This window comes from Anomaloglossus baeobatrachus, chromosome 9 (assembly GCF_048569485.1).
Source record: "Anomaloglossus baeobatrachus isolate aAnoBae1 chromosome 9, aAnoBae1.hap1, whole genome shotgun sequence".
NCBI lineage: Eukaryota > Metazoa > Chordata > Amphibia > Anura > Aromobatidae > Anomaloglossus > Anomaloglossus baeobatrachus.
This window is the reverse complement of record NC_134361.1, coordinates 39839148-39855873: the sequence shown is the minus strand read 5'-3', so window position 1 is coordinate 39855873 and position 16726 is coordinate 39839148. Positions and strand designations below refer to the sequence as shown.

General features: G+C 48.3%; 1 protein-coding gene across 1 annotated transcript in view; it reads right to left on the bottom strand.

The window, feature by feature from the left end:
- Positions 1–2435: 2435 nt before the first annotated feature.
- LOC142251092 (cytochrome P450 2G1-like) overlaps positions 2436–16726 on the bottom strand; it is a 30723-nt gene continuing 16432 nt past the window's right edge. Inside the window, exons 6-10 of the mRNA XM_075323605.1 lie at positions 12373–12549; positions 11236–11377; positions 9303–9490; positions 2794–2935; positions 2436–2663 (exon numbers count right to left, since the gene is read on the bottom strand). Of these exons, the coding sequence (XP_075179720.1) occupies positions 2506–2663; positions 2794–2935; positions 9303–9490; positions 11236–11377; positions 12373–12549 (807 nt within the window). The 3' untranslated portion in view covers positions 2436–2505. The remainder of the gene's footprint in view (positions 2664–2793; positions 2936–9302; positions 9491–11235; positions 11378–12372; positions 12550–16726) is intronic.

The following is a 16726-nucleotide window of genomic DNA, read 5'->3' as shown; positions in this document are numbered from 1 at the left end:
GCTCGCTCATTACTAATTATGCGTTGCACACTCCATAGCAAATTTAATTTACCAGAGGTTCATTTCATGGAATACAACTCCACCCTCGATTGCTTTTCATTCTCCATGAAGAGCAACTTTCAACCTTAGATGCCCAGTCAGAGGCTTCTCACGCAGCCAAATCTGACATCCTGCTTTGCACTGAGGAGGGGAAACCACTTCGAAACATGTGTTTGCAAATTGATTGTCTAATTTGGTATTTTATCTTAAGTCATATGGCAAGGCTCGATAATGAGTTAATAGTGAATTCTAGGATTACTACTTCCAATAGATGGCACTAGAGTTCATGTTCTCTTCCACTATGAACAGGCAATTTGCAAACTCAATATTACACACGCTCCATGAGAACCACAAACTTACTGTATGTTACACACAATCTATGGTTATGTAGCACCCAGGGGGCAGGGGGAATCAGGCACGGGGTCTCATACCTGAGTTACTCATCACCGGGCCGGTGTGGTGGTCTAGGATGTCGCGGTGGCCTTCCCGGCTACGTGCCCTGAGATGTACACCAATAAGGAGGGAGGATGATGGAGGTAGTAGTAGGAAGATTGTTGAGATGCCACCTTTGGTACGCGGCAAGGGATTAGCCGCCGCTGCTGTCGCTGTCCTCCGAGGCAGATGGTAATAGCAGCAGAGATGGTGTCGCTCCCCACAGGTGGAGCGGGCCCCGGGGAGGATGATGAGGGGAGTATTGAGGGCGGTGTCCTTTGGCGCTGAGGTGCAGGGCGGCAGCGCAGGTAATAAGAGTCCGGGTCAGTTGCTGCGGTTCCAGGTGTCTTTACTCACTCTTTGTGCCGCTCGCCTAGGTAGTACCGGTCACCCGCTGTGATGGGCACTGTCGACCTCGGATAAGTTAGAAGAAGTCAACGGTGTTTGAAAGAAGAAAGTCCTTTGTCAGAGTTGCCTTTCCAGTCGTGAGGAACCTGGGCTGAGCGCTCCGCTCCAAGCCACAGGCCCTGTGAAGAGAAGAAAGTGATGGGGGAGTCGTGTCCCAGAACTGGTGTCCTGGGTCAACTAACTAGTGTTCGTGTGAGTTTGCTCCTATTTCTACCCCAAGTGGAATCCTCCCCGCAGGAGGCTGTCCTAGTGACCGGGACAGTCCCAAGCTTCGTGTTGGCAACCCCCCTGCCTACCCTAGTCCAGTACCCCAGTGAGAAGGCTCCTAAGCTTTATGTAAGGTGTTAATGTGGAACACCGGTGATTAACCCCCTCCTTACCCGGGGCAAATATCGCACCTAAAAAAAGGTCCAATACTCTGTGGCGACTGCAGCCTAAGGGGCGCCTCACTTACACAAACTAAATGGTACACGCAGAAACATTATGTTACACCCACACAAACACATACTATATGACACACATACACATCATGCTACAGCCTGTATGTGTCACATACTGTGTTACAACCACCTACAAATACACATACCGTATGTTACCACTGTATATAGGTCACACACAGACTAATTTGCTAAGTCACTGGGAGTGTTGGCCAGATTGCACCTGTAGGAGTGGCTAATGGAGGCTGCAGTAGTCGTCTTCACAGGGGTTACTAGGCTGCAGCACAGCGAGACATTAACCCCTCGAGCACCAGTCACCACTCCAGTGTATAACAGTACATTCAAAAGTCCATTTATCCGCAGTCAATAACTTGGACACATGAGGTTTTTTTCCCAAATTTTGCAACTTTACTTGGTAAGTTCTGTACAGTGTCATCGTCATTATCCCACACCCTGAGGGCGCCGCTTCTGACCCCAGTAGAGTTTCCTTTAGTCTTCACTAATTTTAGTAATTTTACAGCCGACCGCTCCCCTGACACCTGGGACTCCGTAAGCTCCCCTAGGCCCCTCATCCCCTGCTGTGCATTCACCATTTGTGGCATGCTCACTCTCTGCTCACACCTTGGCTTCCACCCTATTATAGGGACGCACTGACCATAAACTTGAAGCAGGGGAATTGTGAAATTCTTGCCAAGGTCCAGCCACCAGTCTCACCATCCGGATTACTACCCCCAGCGGGGAACGAGAGTATCTTCGGACCTACTGTGAGTTTGACCTTGAGGGTCATAACGAATCGATATTTTTTGGCTACTTCTCACTTGCTCCTTCCTGGAGACTCTCCTACCCTCTTCCTCCTGTCTGGCCCTTTTATAACCTGCCAACCCTCCTAAAATTAACCCCTTTCTAACCCAGGAGTACTAAGGAAGAGGTAAATTGGGCCATGCTGCCACCTGGTGGCCACACCACACACAATGATAACTTTATTACACACAAACACATGGTCTATCACCTCTACGGCGGTGGCAGAGTCTTGTAGCCCCTACACACCCCTGTGGCCATGTTACATTTTGAACGCTGGACATATACAGTATAATATATAGAAAGTAACAGATGATATCAACCACACGTAGCCAAAAGGTCCTTTAATGGGAATAGTTTTTATAAATTCATTGACTTCCATTAACCATAGCTATAAGCGGGGGACAAAACGTATCTTATAGGGTAGAGGGGTAATGTCAATATCGGAAGGATTCTCGTCCGTTTCCAAGTTGAAATTCTGCAGGATGAAGGTGAGAAAAAGAAAGATCTCCATTCTTGCCATTCCTTCTCCCAGGCAGATTCTTCGCCCTACAAAGAAAGGAAAAAAAAGTAAGGTTTTTCTTTCAAAATTTTCTTTAAAATAACAATTCTAAATTACGAAATTGAAATTTGACTTTCTCATGAAATGTTTATTCTGTGCTGGTGCCCTCAATAATACCTGCTGAAAATGGTAGGAAAGCTTCGTTCTTCTCAAACTCCCCTTTCTTGTTCAGAAAATGCTCTGGGTCAAATCTTGCAGGGTTCTTGAAGTATTTGGGGTCCTTCAGTACAGAGGTCAGGAGAGGAAACACGGTGGTGTCCTTCAATGCAATAATAGACAATGTGGAATAAGGATGAGAATATACAAGATATTTCAGAAAAAAAAAATAGACAATCCCTTTGTGCCTAAAAATAAGCAAAATTTAGGTGCATCTTTCTGCTCTTGGCCTCAAGGGTCAGCAGTAAATGGTAGGTGGAGTCTTACTTCCGCCACATAATAACCCTAGTGTTCCGCTAATCTTCTTACTGATGTCATTGATCTCCAGACTCTCCCGGTCCCGCTGCGCTCTATGTCACCCAGAAGTGGCTTTTACAATGTAAAGGGTGCTTTACACGCTGCGACATCGCTAGCAATTGCTAGCGATGTTGCGCGCAATAGCACCTGCCCCCGTCGTGTGATATTGTGTGATCGCTGCTGTAGCGAACATTATCGCTAAGGCAGCGTCACACCCACATACCTGGTCAGCGACGTCGCTGTGACCGCCGAACAATCCCTCTCTCAAGGGGGAGGTGCGTTCGGCGTAATAGTCACTGTGGCGCTACTAAGCAGCCGGCCAATAGAAGCGGAGGGGCGGAGATGAGCGGGACGTAACATCCCGCCCACCTCCTTCCTTTCGCATTGCCGGTGGATGGAGATAAGGAGATGTTCGTCGCTCCTGCGGTGTCACACATAGCGATGTGTGCTGCTGCAGGAACAAGGAACAACATTGCTAATAAGCAGCCAACGATTTTTGGTTTTAGGACGACCTCTCCAAAACCAACGATTTTTTGCCTGTTTTGCGATCGTTTAAGGTCGCTCGTACGGGTCACACGCTGCGATATCATTAATGACGCCGGATGTGCGTCACAAACACCGTGACCCCGACGATAATACGTTAACGATATAATAGCGTGTAAAGCCCCCTTTAGTCTACGTAGCCTCATAACGAGGCTCCATAGATTTACATTGGAAAAGGGACTTCCGTTCATGCCTAAAGTGATCCAGAAAGTCCGAGGAACAGTGATATCACTTCGAAAAGGACCGTGGCGGTGCTGGATAACAAAGAAGACAGCGGTGAGCACAGTACCGTATATTAACCCACACTACACTACATGTACATATACAAGATTTATTGAACATATATGTTAATGGAAAAGCTTCTTTAAAGAGGATGCCCAAAACTAACATTGATTTCCCCTAAATGTCTATTAAAAATAATAACCCAACTGCTTTTCTAATATACTGTAATTAAACATTCTCTACTGTTCCCTCTCTAATATCTTTTCTAACATTGTTCCCTCTTTGCCCTATCTAACTGCTTTTTTTCCCTAAAATGTTTGATTACATTTTGTTTCAGAATCCCCAGTACGTCCCTAGTGCATACTGGGAAACTCAAAAAAAACAACATGAGGGGACAGAGGCTGCGGTCACTGCTACAGCTGCTCTCCCCACCCTGAGATAAGGCGCCATCAGTGACCTCCATTTCAACGGTTGGGATAGTCCCTGCTCTACTGAGCAGGCATTCATGTTCAATTCCAATATATGCTCAGTGGGATCTTGTCATTGTGCAATATTCTTTGTAATGTACAGTGTCTTCAAAGTAGGAGGAGATAAAAGGTTTAATTCCGCACAATCCGCCAAATAAGATGTAGAAATGTTGATAAATGAATCACTTTTATTCCATAGGTCTACGCATTTCGAGGTGTAAAAACCTCTTCATCAGGACCAGATATTCTGGTCCTGAGGAAGAGGTTTTTACACCTCGAAACGCCTAGACCTATGGAATAAAAGAGTGACTAATTTATCAACATTTCTACATCTTATTTGGTGGATTGCGCGGGATTAACCCCTTTTTCTCCTCCTACTTTGAAGACATCTCCGCGTGGGGCCGCGGCAGCCATTATTATCTTATGCTATCTATGGTGGTTGTGACCCTTCACAACCACAATTGGTGAGTGTATTAATGTATACACTAACCTGTTGCGCTGATAGGGTTTTAACAGATAAGCTTCTCTTTTCTAGCACTATTATTGTAATGTACAGTGACAGTGCACTCCCTTGCCGTCTCTGATGAAAAGTAACGAGGTGGCAAGAGAGTGTATTGTCAGTGCAAATGTTAAGGAGAGAACCAGGTGATCAGGAAAAATAGAGACAAGCCATAGCCTTAAAACAGATGTCAAGTTGTGTGGGGCTGGTCTCTTCTCACCGGATTTTCTTCTTAGTCCCAACTCTAGGGATCATGTGTTGGTTGTCAATTCTGATGTATGCTCAGTAAAAGCTCCATTGTCACTGTGAGATATTCTTTTAAAGGCTAAAGGCACAGTGACAGCGCACTCCCTCACTAACTCTAGTGAGAAGTGACAAACCATCAAGAGAGTGCACGTTAGGTTAGCGCACATTGTACAGAGAGAAACCAACAAGCAGAGATTAGCCCTGCCCCCAAAACAAACTATACTTTCTGGGGTAGGAGTTGTCTCTGCTTTTCTTACTCGTCAGGTTCTCTCCTAACAATGTGCACTGATTGTGAACTTTGTTGCCAGCTCATCACTTCTCATCAGAGCCAGCGAGGGAGTGCACTGTCACTGTGCATTCTAATTTATATTACCCTGTGACAAGATCCTACTGAGCATATGTGGGACTTTACAACCAATGTATGCTCAGGAGAGCAGGGACTATCCGAGCCCCTAAAACGGACATCATAGATGATGTTTCATTTCATGGAGAGGCCAAAGGCTTCAGTAGTGACCCCAGCCTCTGTTCCCTGATGACATCCAGTTTGAGTATCCCTGCATGCAGTGATGATTCTCAAATCAAATGTCATCAAACTGGAAATAGTTAAATAAAAATAAAGCCGTTAGATAAGACAGAGAGGAAACAGTATTAGAAAAGCTATTAAATTACTGGACTAAATACATAGACATTATGAAAATCGATTTTAGCTTTGGACCATCTCCTTTAAGTATCACAGCACATGTTATGGAGCCTCCAAAAGGTGTTGATATAAGGCAGGGAAACATTGAATTAGTCTTTTTAAGGCCTCTTTCACACGTCCATGTCTCCGGTACGTGTTTGGTCCTTTTCCTCACGTACCGGAGACACGGGCACACAAAGACCCATTAAAATCAATGGGTCTGCGCTCATGTGCGTGTTTTGCCATGGACCGTGTGGAGCATACGTGTGTCCGTGTGCTCCACACGTCAACATGTCCGTTTTTCTCCGGCAACACGGGTGTCACATGGAACGCAAACGGACCACACGGAGGTGTTCCGTGTAACACGCGCCGGAGAAAACACACGTGTCTGAGAAAAAAAAAAAATGTACTCACCTTCTCCAGCCCTCCTGTCTCTGCCGCTGCTGTCACTTGCTTCCAACCCCCGCTCATTATGCTCATTGCATATTCACTTCACTGCGGCCGGAAGCAGCAGCAGCAGCAGGGAGTTGGCAAGACCGGAGACCGAAGATCAGCACCACGGACAGCGACGCCAGGGACAGGTGAGCAGAAAGTTCCCGTTCTCCGTGTGTTATCATGGATAGCACACGGAGAACACACGTGAGCCATAAACACGGCTCACGCAGGGCAATACGCACCTTTAACACGTCCGTGAAAAACGTGCGTGATTTTCACGAACGTGTGAAAGAGGCCTAAAGAGCACCAACCACCAGGATTTTCATATATAAACTAATACCAGTGCTATACTGGCACTATCATGCTGATTCTATACATACCTGTAGTTGTGAGATCTGTGAGATCTGATGTATAGTTTCTGAAATGCAGGCAAGTAAAGTTTGTGAAATGCACTGTTTGATGAGAGGTGCAATGGAATATTTAATAGGTGGGTCGAGTTTTGCTAGTTATTCCCACCCCTGTCTGCTGCTTGTCCTTCCTCCCCCTATCTTTATTATTACAGAGGGAGGAAGGAGGGAGGAAGTGTCGCGGGTGGAGGAGGGGACGCCGCGCTCTCCCACTGCTCGGGTCCGGCTGCCGCTGCGGCTGATGCGGCCTGCTGCTGCTGCTCGGTGGCTCGAGCGATGGGCCGGATCCCGGGGACTCGAGCGGCGCTCCTCGCCCGTGAGTGAAAGGGGATTGGGTTTTGGGATAGTTTATTGTCTGTGACGCCACCCACGGTTGTGGTGATTTGTTGACACCACCGCTGCTCTGTATGGGGATCCCGGGAGCGATGGTATGGAGCAGCTAGATGTTAGTCCTCCCCTCCGTGGGTAGGGGGTAGTTGTCCCGGGGCCCAGTGATGAGGTGGGTGATGCAGGGCTTGGTGGGGTGCAGGGACGCGGGGGCAGCGCTGTGCCTCACGGCACTGTGGTACTCACTCAGCCTGAGACGATGACACAGTTCTCGGTAAAACACACGGCTGGAAAGACGGTTCCCACAGACGGCTGCACTTGCTTTCCCCAGTAGTTGACGGTGACGGTCCCTTTTCCTGCACCTAAGATGATGATGGTTGCGATGGGTTCCCACCGGTAACCCGCTCCCCGGCTTGGATATGGGCCGGAGGAGCCCTACTTTGCCCGCAGGCGCTGGCCCTGAGAAACTGGTGCCCTGGCGGTGGCGGTGTCTCTCTGTAACGGTTGGACTGTTGCCTTCAATCGGGACTTGCTTGTTGGGAGACCCAGAGGTCCCCTTCACTAACGGATTTGGCAAATTCACGGCGACTCCTAGCCTTGCCGGGATCCGAAAGGCCCCTGCCACTGGTGCTGACTGTTCTTCGTATACCGCTCCGGTACCGCCGGGCCCCCACCCGTCCGCGGTCCTTTCAGCAACCTCCAAACAGCCACCCCTGCAGACAGTCACCGCCGTCTGCTGACTTTGCTGTCTCAGTCCGGGGCACACACCCGGACCAACTTCAGGCTTGCTTAACTGTTCCTTTTTCTGTCGCTACTCTTACTGTCCTCCTTTACCACTTCCTTCTACTTCACTCCCCTAGACTCATCTGCCTGGTTTTCCCGCCTCCAGGGCTGTGAACTCCTCGGTGGGCGGAGCCAACCGCCTGGCCCACCCCCTGGTGTGGACATCAGCCCCTGGAGGAAGGCAACAAGGATTTTAGGTTAGCCTTGGTGTTCCTAACTGGGGTGTAGGGTGTGGTGGTTGTGACGACATGGACTCTCATGGGTTAAAGTTTCTTAACATTCAGCCAGACTATTGTTCTTATGTGTGCTAAGTCATGTTTGCTTAGCTATTGTATCTCCAGTCTCTTCCAGTAATCATTGTATTGTAGTTGTGTATTGATAATGTAATTACCTTAGTAGCCATTGTCTAGTCGGTGACTTGCCGACTCCATGTAGATATACTGAGTCTTTCTATGCAGATCATTTAAATGAACATTATCCATGCAGCTTGAAATTCATCCAATGGGAGAAGCAATCTTGTCCAACCAATCGATGAGGACGCAGTGTATCCTAAGGGAAAGTTATGGCTATAAAAGGGACTTCTTTAAGCCACCAGGTTTGATGAAGGTTGATGGATGCTGATGGATCCCGTCTAAGCTCTTTGGAGCTGACTAGAGGATCAGGACATCTTATAGCTTCAATCTAGGGACTCCGGTTCCGGTTGGAGACCATATCCACAATCTAGGGATTTCGACTCCGGCTGCCAGGATTGTAACATCATATCAGGACTACCTAAGGTGGACACTCAGGTTGGGACAATCCGGTCACCTGGCTACAGACTTTACAGACCTCACACAGCTTCCTAAATCTGGCGCTATTCCTATCTCGGTGGGTGCCCGCCGAAAGCGGGGTGCTGCTGGATTGGAGTAAGCGGCCCTGGAAGCTAGGAGGCCCGGACATTCTAATCCCTGGTGAGCCAGCGGAAGGGTGAAACTCTGTTGCCTGTTACATTTGTGTTTTGTTGTCTATGTGTTATGTGCCGTTAATTGTTTGGGGATCCAATAAAGTCTAATTATTGTGGTTCCCTCACCCTGTGTTGTCTGAGTAGTGTTACGCCCACGGTTAAGGAGGCCGGCGTTCAGTTGGGATGAGCCCTGAGCCACGCTGTCTTTCTAAAGGCGGCGGGTTTTAGTGGACGAGAGCACCCACTGAGCCCCGTGTTTCCACAGTGGTGTTATGACCTGTGACCCCTGGCTTGCCCAGGGCGTCACAGAAGGACTAAAGGAAGGAAGGACAAGCAGCCAGACATGGGCCGGAATAACTAGCAAAACCCGGCCCACCTAGCAGATATTCCATTGCACCTCTTATCAAAGTGCATTTTACAAACTTTACTTGCCTATATTTCAGAAAGTATACATCCAATCTCACAACCTAAGGTATGTATAGAATCAGTATGATAGCGCCAGTATAGCACTGGTATTAGTTTATATATGAAAATTCTGTTGGTTGGTCCTCTTTAAGCTCAATGTAAAATGTATATAATGTAGAATATAGCCCGATGTATTCATGAGCACATTTTCTCTGACCTTGGGGATTGTGTGCCCCCTGAAGTTGGTGGTCTCGTATGCTGCATGGGGCAAACCCAATGGGACAATGTCTGAATATCTATGGATCTCATGAATCACAGCCTCTGTATATGGCATCTTGCTCCGATCCTCTAAAGAAGGGCTTCGATCCTGACCAATCACCACATCAATTTCTTTTTGAACTTTAGCTGAGAAGACAAAAAACAAATTACTTTGACTGTTACTACTAGTAGGAGTTTTTCTTACTTTGACATGTAATTATTTTACATATATTAGTGGGTACATTTAGTTATTAGGGATGATCGAATACTTAGATTATTCGGCTTCACGAATATTTTCCGAATACCTCGCTGCAATTCGATTATTCGAGAATATTCGATGCGCAATGTAAGTCTGTGGGAAACCCGAATAACAACTATTCAATACGATTTGGGCTTCCCATAGACTTACATTGCGCATCGAATAGTCGAATAGCGGCGAGATATTCGGAAAATATTCGCGAAGTTGAGTATTTGAGGTATTTGATCATCCCTATTAAAATTGCACTACGTTGTAGTTTTCAATCTTTTTCAGCTTCCCTGAAATCCAGTTTGTCTCCTGATCAAAGTTATCTCTTGTGTTCACCTCCTCCCTGCTGCTATCACTAACACTGAGATAAGGGAGGGCTCTGATGTATTGTAATTTTTGGGTGAAGTAGCTGTGGATTCAAAATGCTTAATATACTCCTGAATAAAATCCTTGAGGGGTGCAGATTCCAAAATGGGGTCACTTGTGGGGGTTTTCTGACGTATAGGTACCCAAGGGGAAATGTGACATGGTGCGCGAAGTTTATTTCAACTTTTCCAAAATTCAAATGGTGCTCCTTCCATTCCAAGCCCTCCCATTTATCCAAACAGAATCTGGAGAAGGAAATGACATCACAGGTTTTTTTTTCCAAAGGTCTGTGTTCAACCAACTTTATTAACACTGACAAGTCTTAAAAAACGCACCTAAAAAACGCATGAAAAACGCATGAAAAAAGCATGAAAAACGCATGAAAAACGCATGCGTTTTCGATGCCTTTTTCTCAAAAAAGCATTGTTTACAATTCTCCCCTCTGCCAGAGGGTGCGTTTTTTTCCGCGCTGAAAAAAAAGCAACGTGTGCACATACCCTAACAGTTTTGCAATAGCACTCATCTAGAAAAAGAAAAACAGTAGAATGTTTTTAATGAAAAGTACTTAAAAAGTTGCTTATCTTTATGTTTAGGAAACAAATGAACAATAAAAAAAAAATCTGCGTCAAGAAAGCGCTTGGATAGCTCCAACCCTATCACAGATATGAATGGAGCATTTCTAGGAGGAACATCTTCTATATGTCTAAAGGCCCCGTCACATGCAGTGATATCGCTAGCAATATCGCTGTTGAAAGCACCCGCCCCCGTCGTTTGTGCATTATGGGCAAATCACTGCCCGTGGCACACGGTATAGTTCGGAGCCATTACACGACCTTACCTGCCTAGCGACGTCGCTGTTGCCGGCAAACCGCCTCCTTTCTAAGGGGGCGGTTCGTGCGGCGTCACAGCGGCGTCACTAAGTGGCCGCCCAATAGAAACGGAGGGGCGGAGATGAGCGGCCGTAACATCCCGCCCACCTCCTTCCTTCCTCTTTGCCGGCGGCCGCAGGTAAGCTGTAGTTCGTCATTCCCGAGGTGTCACACACAGCGATGTGTGCTGCCTCCTACGACCTCAACAATCAACGATTTTTTTTAAAACAAACAACGTGTCAACGATGGACGATTTGGTGAGTATTTTCCATCGTTAACGGTCGCTCGTTGGTGTCACACGCAACGTCGTCGCTAATGATGCCAGATGTGCGTCACGGAATCCGTGATCCCGGCGATATATCATTAGATACGTTGTTGCGTGTGACGGGGCCTTTACTGTATACACCTACCTTGAATATCAGGATACTTGAGCAACATTCTTAAGCCGTGTCTTAATGTCGAGCTCGTTGTTTCTGTTCCAGCAAAGAAAAGATTCAAAACACTGACGAACATGTTGTCAAAGTGGAATTCGGTATCAGGGTTCCCCTTTTCCTAGGTGAAAAAAGGTTTCAACAGAGGTCTCTAACACAAGGAGTAGTTATCGATTATGTACAATATTATTAAATCTATCACAGAAGCTGATCCATAGTGTTTTGTACAGAAGAGTGTTTTCTTTTTTTTTTTTGGAGGGTACTGGTTCTGGAGAATATAAATTCCCAGTATCAGCCTCTCCATTACTAAGGAATGTCAAATGTTTTTGGACGCATGGAAAAAATCCATCCTTGGAGATTTTGTGATTCCAACTTTTTTGCTTTATTGGTTCCAAAAATGGCCAAACCCATCAAATATCTCCTACCTTCACCATTTAGTAAACTACTTTGGAGCAGAAAGTGACTATGAGATTATTTTCACTGTTATTGACCATTTTCTACTTGGAAATAAAATATCAGCTTCATTGGAAAAGAAGAATGCTGTTTTTATCCAGGAAAAAAAGTAATATAAGGACTAAAAAATAAAACAAAAAATGAGCTCACCATAAAAGGCTATTTTCATTATGCCCTTATATAAGCATAATGTTATTTACCTAAGCATTTGAAGTGTAAATCAACTTTTTAAAGTATTTTTATATGTTGTACCCTTTACATGTCCTAAAGATCGGTGTGGATTGGGATTCTCAGGTCCCCTCTTATCACTCAAAAGCAGAATAATTGAGCTTTTGGATGAGTATGCGCACTGCAGTGTATGGGTGCACTGCAATGTATGGGAGCAATAGAAAATCTATGGGTCCATATACCGTCTAACAAGAGCTCAGCGCTTCTGCCTGCTAAGATGAGCCCTTCTGCACAGTCTACAGGACATTTAAGGGTCCACAACAAATAAAAATATATATTTTCTGCATTCATAGATTGCAGGTACTTCTTGGTCATACATTTTAATGTCGCCTATAGTCGCATGATTAATGCAATCTATGATACTGCTATTTATTTTACAGCAACAAATTCAAATTTTTCCACTAACTTGAACTTTTCCCGCCTTAATTTCCTTACCTCCGTCATCTTTACAAGGAAACAATCTATAAAATCCCTGGCACAGTTTGGGTCAAATGTCTCCTGATGTTCCTTCACTTTTTCCTGTACGAATGACTTCAGAGCTTTTATATTTCGGTATACTCTCTGATGTGGCCCTGGAAGTTTTTGAAGGATTTGTGGGAAGGAATTAAGTAGCTGTAAAGAAGATAAAAAAAAAAATCAATCCTCCGAATACTTTCTGAAGACGACCAGAAGAGACCATCGCCATCGATTTTTCAAGTTTTTCTAGGATGTAGTCCCAAAGCTTTTGAATCTATCACTACTTACGGTATTATTTCCTAATTACAACATTGGTGTCATCAAATCTGGGAACAAATTTCCTGATCACAAATTTGGCAGCAGTGAGGGCTGCTTTATCATATCATGTCTGCACATACCTCTCAGTATTTCGCGTGTCCGAAGCCGGGTTGAGCCTCAGTGCACATCATCTGAAGTCATTGTGTGGCGCCCCAGGACCTGGTCGCCACAACAGCATTGCCCCTCCAAAGGGTTAATGCTGAGCCTGGAGGTAATTAGGGGAATCATTGGCCAGTAAGTTTAACATCCAACGCAGTTTCTCCCTCCGGCCAGCAGGGGGAGCTCTGAACCTGGAGTTCCAGGGAGCATTCCTTAAGTCTGACCTGAGGGAGGGGTTAGTGTTCAGTCTGTGTAGAGAGAGCAGAGAAAGCAGACGCAGAGTGTGCTGTCTTGTGGAACTGGGGCCTAGAGCTGGAATAGCTTGGCCCAGTGAAGCAAGATTTGCAGAGAGGCACAGAAGAGACTCAGACATCGGAGTCTGTGGTTGCCAGGGTATAAAATCCTTCCCTGGTGGCCGAATCCGGAGGGCAGGAGAGCTGCAAGCCCCCTGGCCCATCAGCAATCTGAAGGTACAGCTGCATTCCAAGGGCCCGGTGTGGACTCCAGCAGAGAAGCACCCGAGAGGGCCTGCGCAGCCTACCACACAGAAAAAGGGACGAACCACCGGTCCCAGCAGCAAGAGGGCAATTGCTAATCCAGAGAGCAGGGTCCTATAACAGTAAAGAAAGAACAGGGGTAGGCCTCATACTCATCTGGCCAAAAAGATACCTCAGTTACTTCCAGGCCGGCCGGAGCCCTCAACCATCTGTAACGGTCTCCCAGGACTAACCGTTTGCAAAGAAAAAGAGGAGAAGGTAAAGAGACTGTTGTTTGTGTCCGGTCCTTTCACCGCCTGTCGGCCCTGCACTACACCTCAACTGCATAGACACATACAAGCACCAACTGTGCCCTGGGGTCCAGCTCCACCTGTGGGGAGCTGTTACGAGGGGGACCCGGGGAAGCGTGCCAAGATGGGAAATGGACTGCTTCCGCCGGTCAAGGTCCACTGTGCGGTGTAAGGGACCGCCGCTATGGTGGGTGAAGAGTGAGCGGGTTGCTGCTAGCGATCGTCTGGAATGTCACAGACGATCTATGTACACCGATCTGCCCTAACCCCTGAGGGTTGTATGGCACAGATCTCACGGCTCGGTGTACCTGTTGCACGGGGAAGCACAGAGGTGCCCACGCACGTGTGCCAGTGGAAGTCACGAGAATATGGCACGAGGGTAGCACAGAGGTGCCCACGCACGTGTGCTTTCAATAACCAGGTGAGTCCAATGGAGACTTGAGGAGCTCACCTGGGACAGGAACACGGCCTGTTGACGGGGGTACTGCCGGAGCAGCAAGGCAGGAACACGGCCTGCAAACGAGGTACTGCCGGAGCAGCAAGGGCCAAGCCCACAAGAGACAGTAATGCCTGAGCAGTGGCGTGGCAGCACGCTGCCAGACATCCAAACATAGAAGGACGGTCGCGCGCCGCCATGATGGCAGGGGGAGCTTTTAAGGAGGTGCAGCTCCACCCGAGGGCGGGCGCGAGGCGGAGATGACGGACTTGACCCAATCAGGGTCCACGACGTCCCAGCCTGGCCAGTCAGGATTCACCACGTCACCAGCCTTGTCATCAAGCCGTGTGACGTCAGTGAGCGAATCAGGACCCACCACGCATTGCACATGCTCACCCTCCTGCCTCTGGGAAATAGAGGCGGGATCCTCGGTCTCACAATGTGCAGAGATAACGGGAATCTCACTGCTTCCCTGAGCAGTAAACCTCTGCACATTGCGCAGCCTCGCAGACCTTCGGGGCCGCTGAGCAGGAGAGTCTGCGGCAGGCCAGGAATGGGAGACCGCTTCACTCCTTGTAACAGGAGAACCACTAGGTGTCACCCTTCTGCTGCCTCTCTGAGAAGGTATCTCCTGCACACTGCGCAGTCTGGCAGACCTTCGGCGCTGCTGAGCAGGAGTGCTCGTGGCAGGCAAGGAATGGGAGACTGCCTCAGTCCTTGCCTCAGGAGAGCCACGAGATGTAACATTACCCCCCCGTCTAGGCCCCCCCCTGTCCGTGCTCGAAGGCCGCTATCAAACCCGGGGCGCGGATATGATCCTCCAACTCCCAGGATCTATGCTCCGGACCACGGCCGGCCCACTCCACGAGGTAGTACCTCTTGCCCTGTATGACTTTTGTCTCCACAAGTTTTGCCACCTCAGGGTCGTCGGACGGGGAGTCGGTTTGAGCCGGCAGGGACCCCGAGAATTTATTAAGTCGTACGGGTTTCAGGAGGGACACGTGAAAGGTGTTGGCTATAGCCCAGCGTGGAGGGAGCTGGAGTCGATATGCCACTGGGTTTACCTGCTGTAGTACTTTAAACGGACCCAGATACCTAGGGGCGAATTTGGCTGCCTGTACCCGTAGGTTAACATTCTTAGAGGACAGCCATACTAGATCACCAGGGGCGAAGGATGGTGCAGGGCGGCGGCGAACATCAGCCGTTGTCACCATCCGGTCTTTGGCCCTTTTAAGAGCCTCTTGGGTGTCATCCCAGATCTCCCGGGCCTTGGTCGCCCAATCCTCCACTCTAGTATCGGGTGACGTAATGGGCATCGGAACCGGGATTCTGGGATGTTGTCCGTTATTGAGTAGGAACGGAGTCTGGCCAGAGGATTCATGGACCGAATTGTTAATGGCAAATTCGGCCCAAGGAAGGAGGTTAGCCCAGTTGTCGTGGTGCGCGGATATAAAATGGCGGAGGTAAGTTACCAAGGTCTGATTAGTCCTCTCCACTAGTCCATTGGTCTCGGGATGGTATGCGGAGGAGATGTTCAGCTCTATCTGCAGGAGCTTACAGAGCTCTCTCCAGAAGCGAGACGCGAACTGGGGACCCCGGTCGCTCACCACCTTGTCAGGCATGCCATGCAACCTAAATACATGCCGAATGAACAAGGTGGCGAGAGCACGTGACGTCGGGAGTCGTGGGAGAGGCACCAAGTGGACCATTTTAGAGAAGTGGTCCGTGATGACCCATATGACCCTGTGCCCTGCTGACTTGGGCAGATCTCCCAGGAAGTCCATCCCTACCACTTCCCAGGGACGATCCGGCACTGGCAGTGGGTGAAGAAGACCTGCCGGTCTCTGCCGGGACGGCTTATTCCGAGCACACGACATACAGGCTCCCACATATTCCTGTATGTCCTGGGGTAGTCTCGGCCACCAATAATGCCTGGTCACCAGGTCTCTGGTCCTTTTAACCCCGAAGTGACCCCCGACCTTGGAGGCATGGGCCCACGATAGCACCTCGTTCCGTAGTTCAGGGGGAACGAGGGTTTTGCCAGGTGGCACCTGGTCCAAAGAAGTGGGAGTGACCATCCTCAAGCTGTCCGGGGGTAGTATAAGACGAGGCTCCTCCTCGTCCTCCTCCAACACAACCATACAACGTGACAAGGCATCGGCCCGTACGTTCTTCTCACCGGCCAGGTGGCGGATAATAAAGCGGAACCGGGAGAAGAATAAAGACCAACGGGCCTGCCTTGGGTTCAGGCGTTGTGCTGTCTGGAGGTATGTGAGGTTTTTGTGGTCAGAAAAAACCTCAAATGGATGCTTCGCACCCTCCAGGAGATGCCGCCATTCCTGGAATGCTAGTTTCATCGCCAGTAACTCCCTATCCCCTATGGAGTAGTTTCTCTCGGCCGGAGAAAAGGTCTTGGAGAAAAAGAAACACGGATGTTTCCTTCCTCGTTCGTTTTTCTGGTACAGGACTGCACCTGCACCGACCGAAGAGGCGTCTACCTCCAGTAGGAAGGGTTTGGAGATGTCTGGACGATGAAGGATGGGAGCTCTGGAGAAGTGAGTTTTGAGAGTGTGAAATGCCTCTACCGTTTCCCGTGTCCATGCTTTGGGATTAGCGCCCTTGCGGGTAAGGGCAATGATGGGTGCTGCCACCGTCGAGAAGTTGGGAATGAACTGGCGAATAATAATTGATAA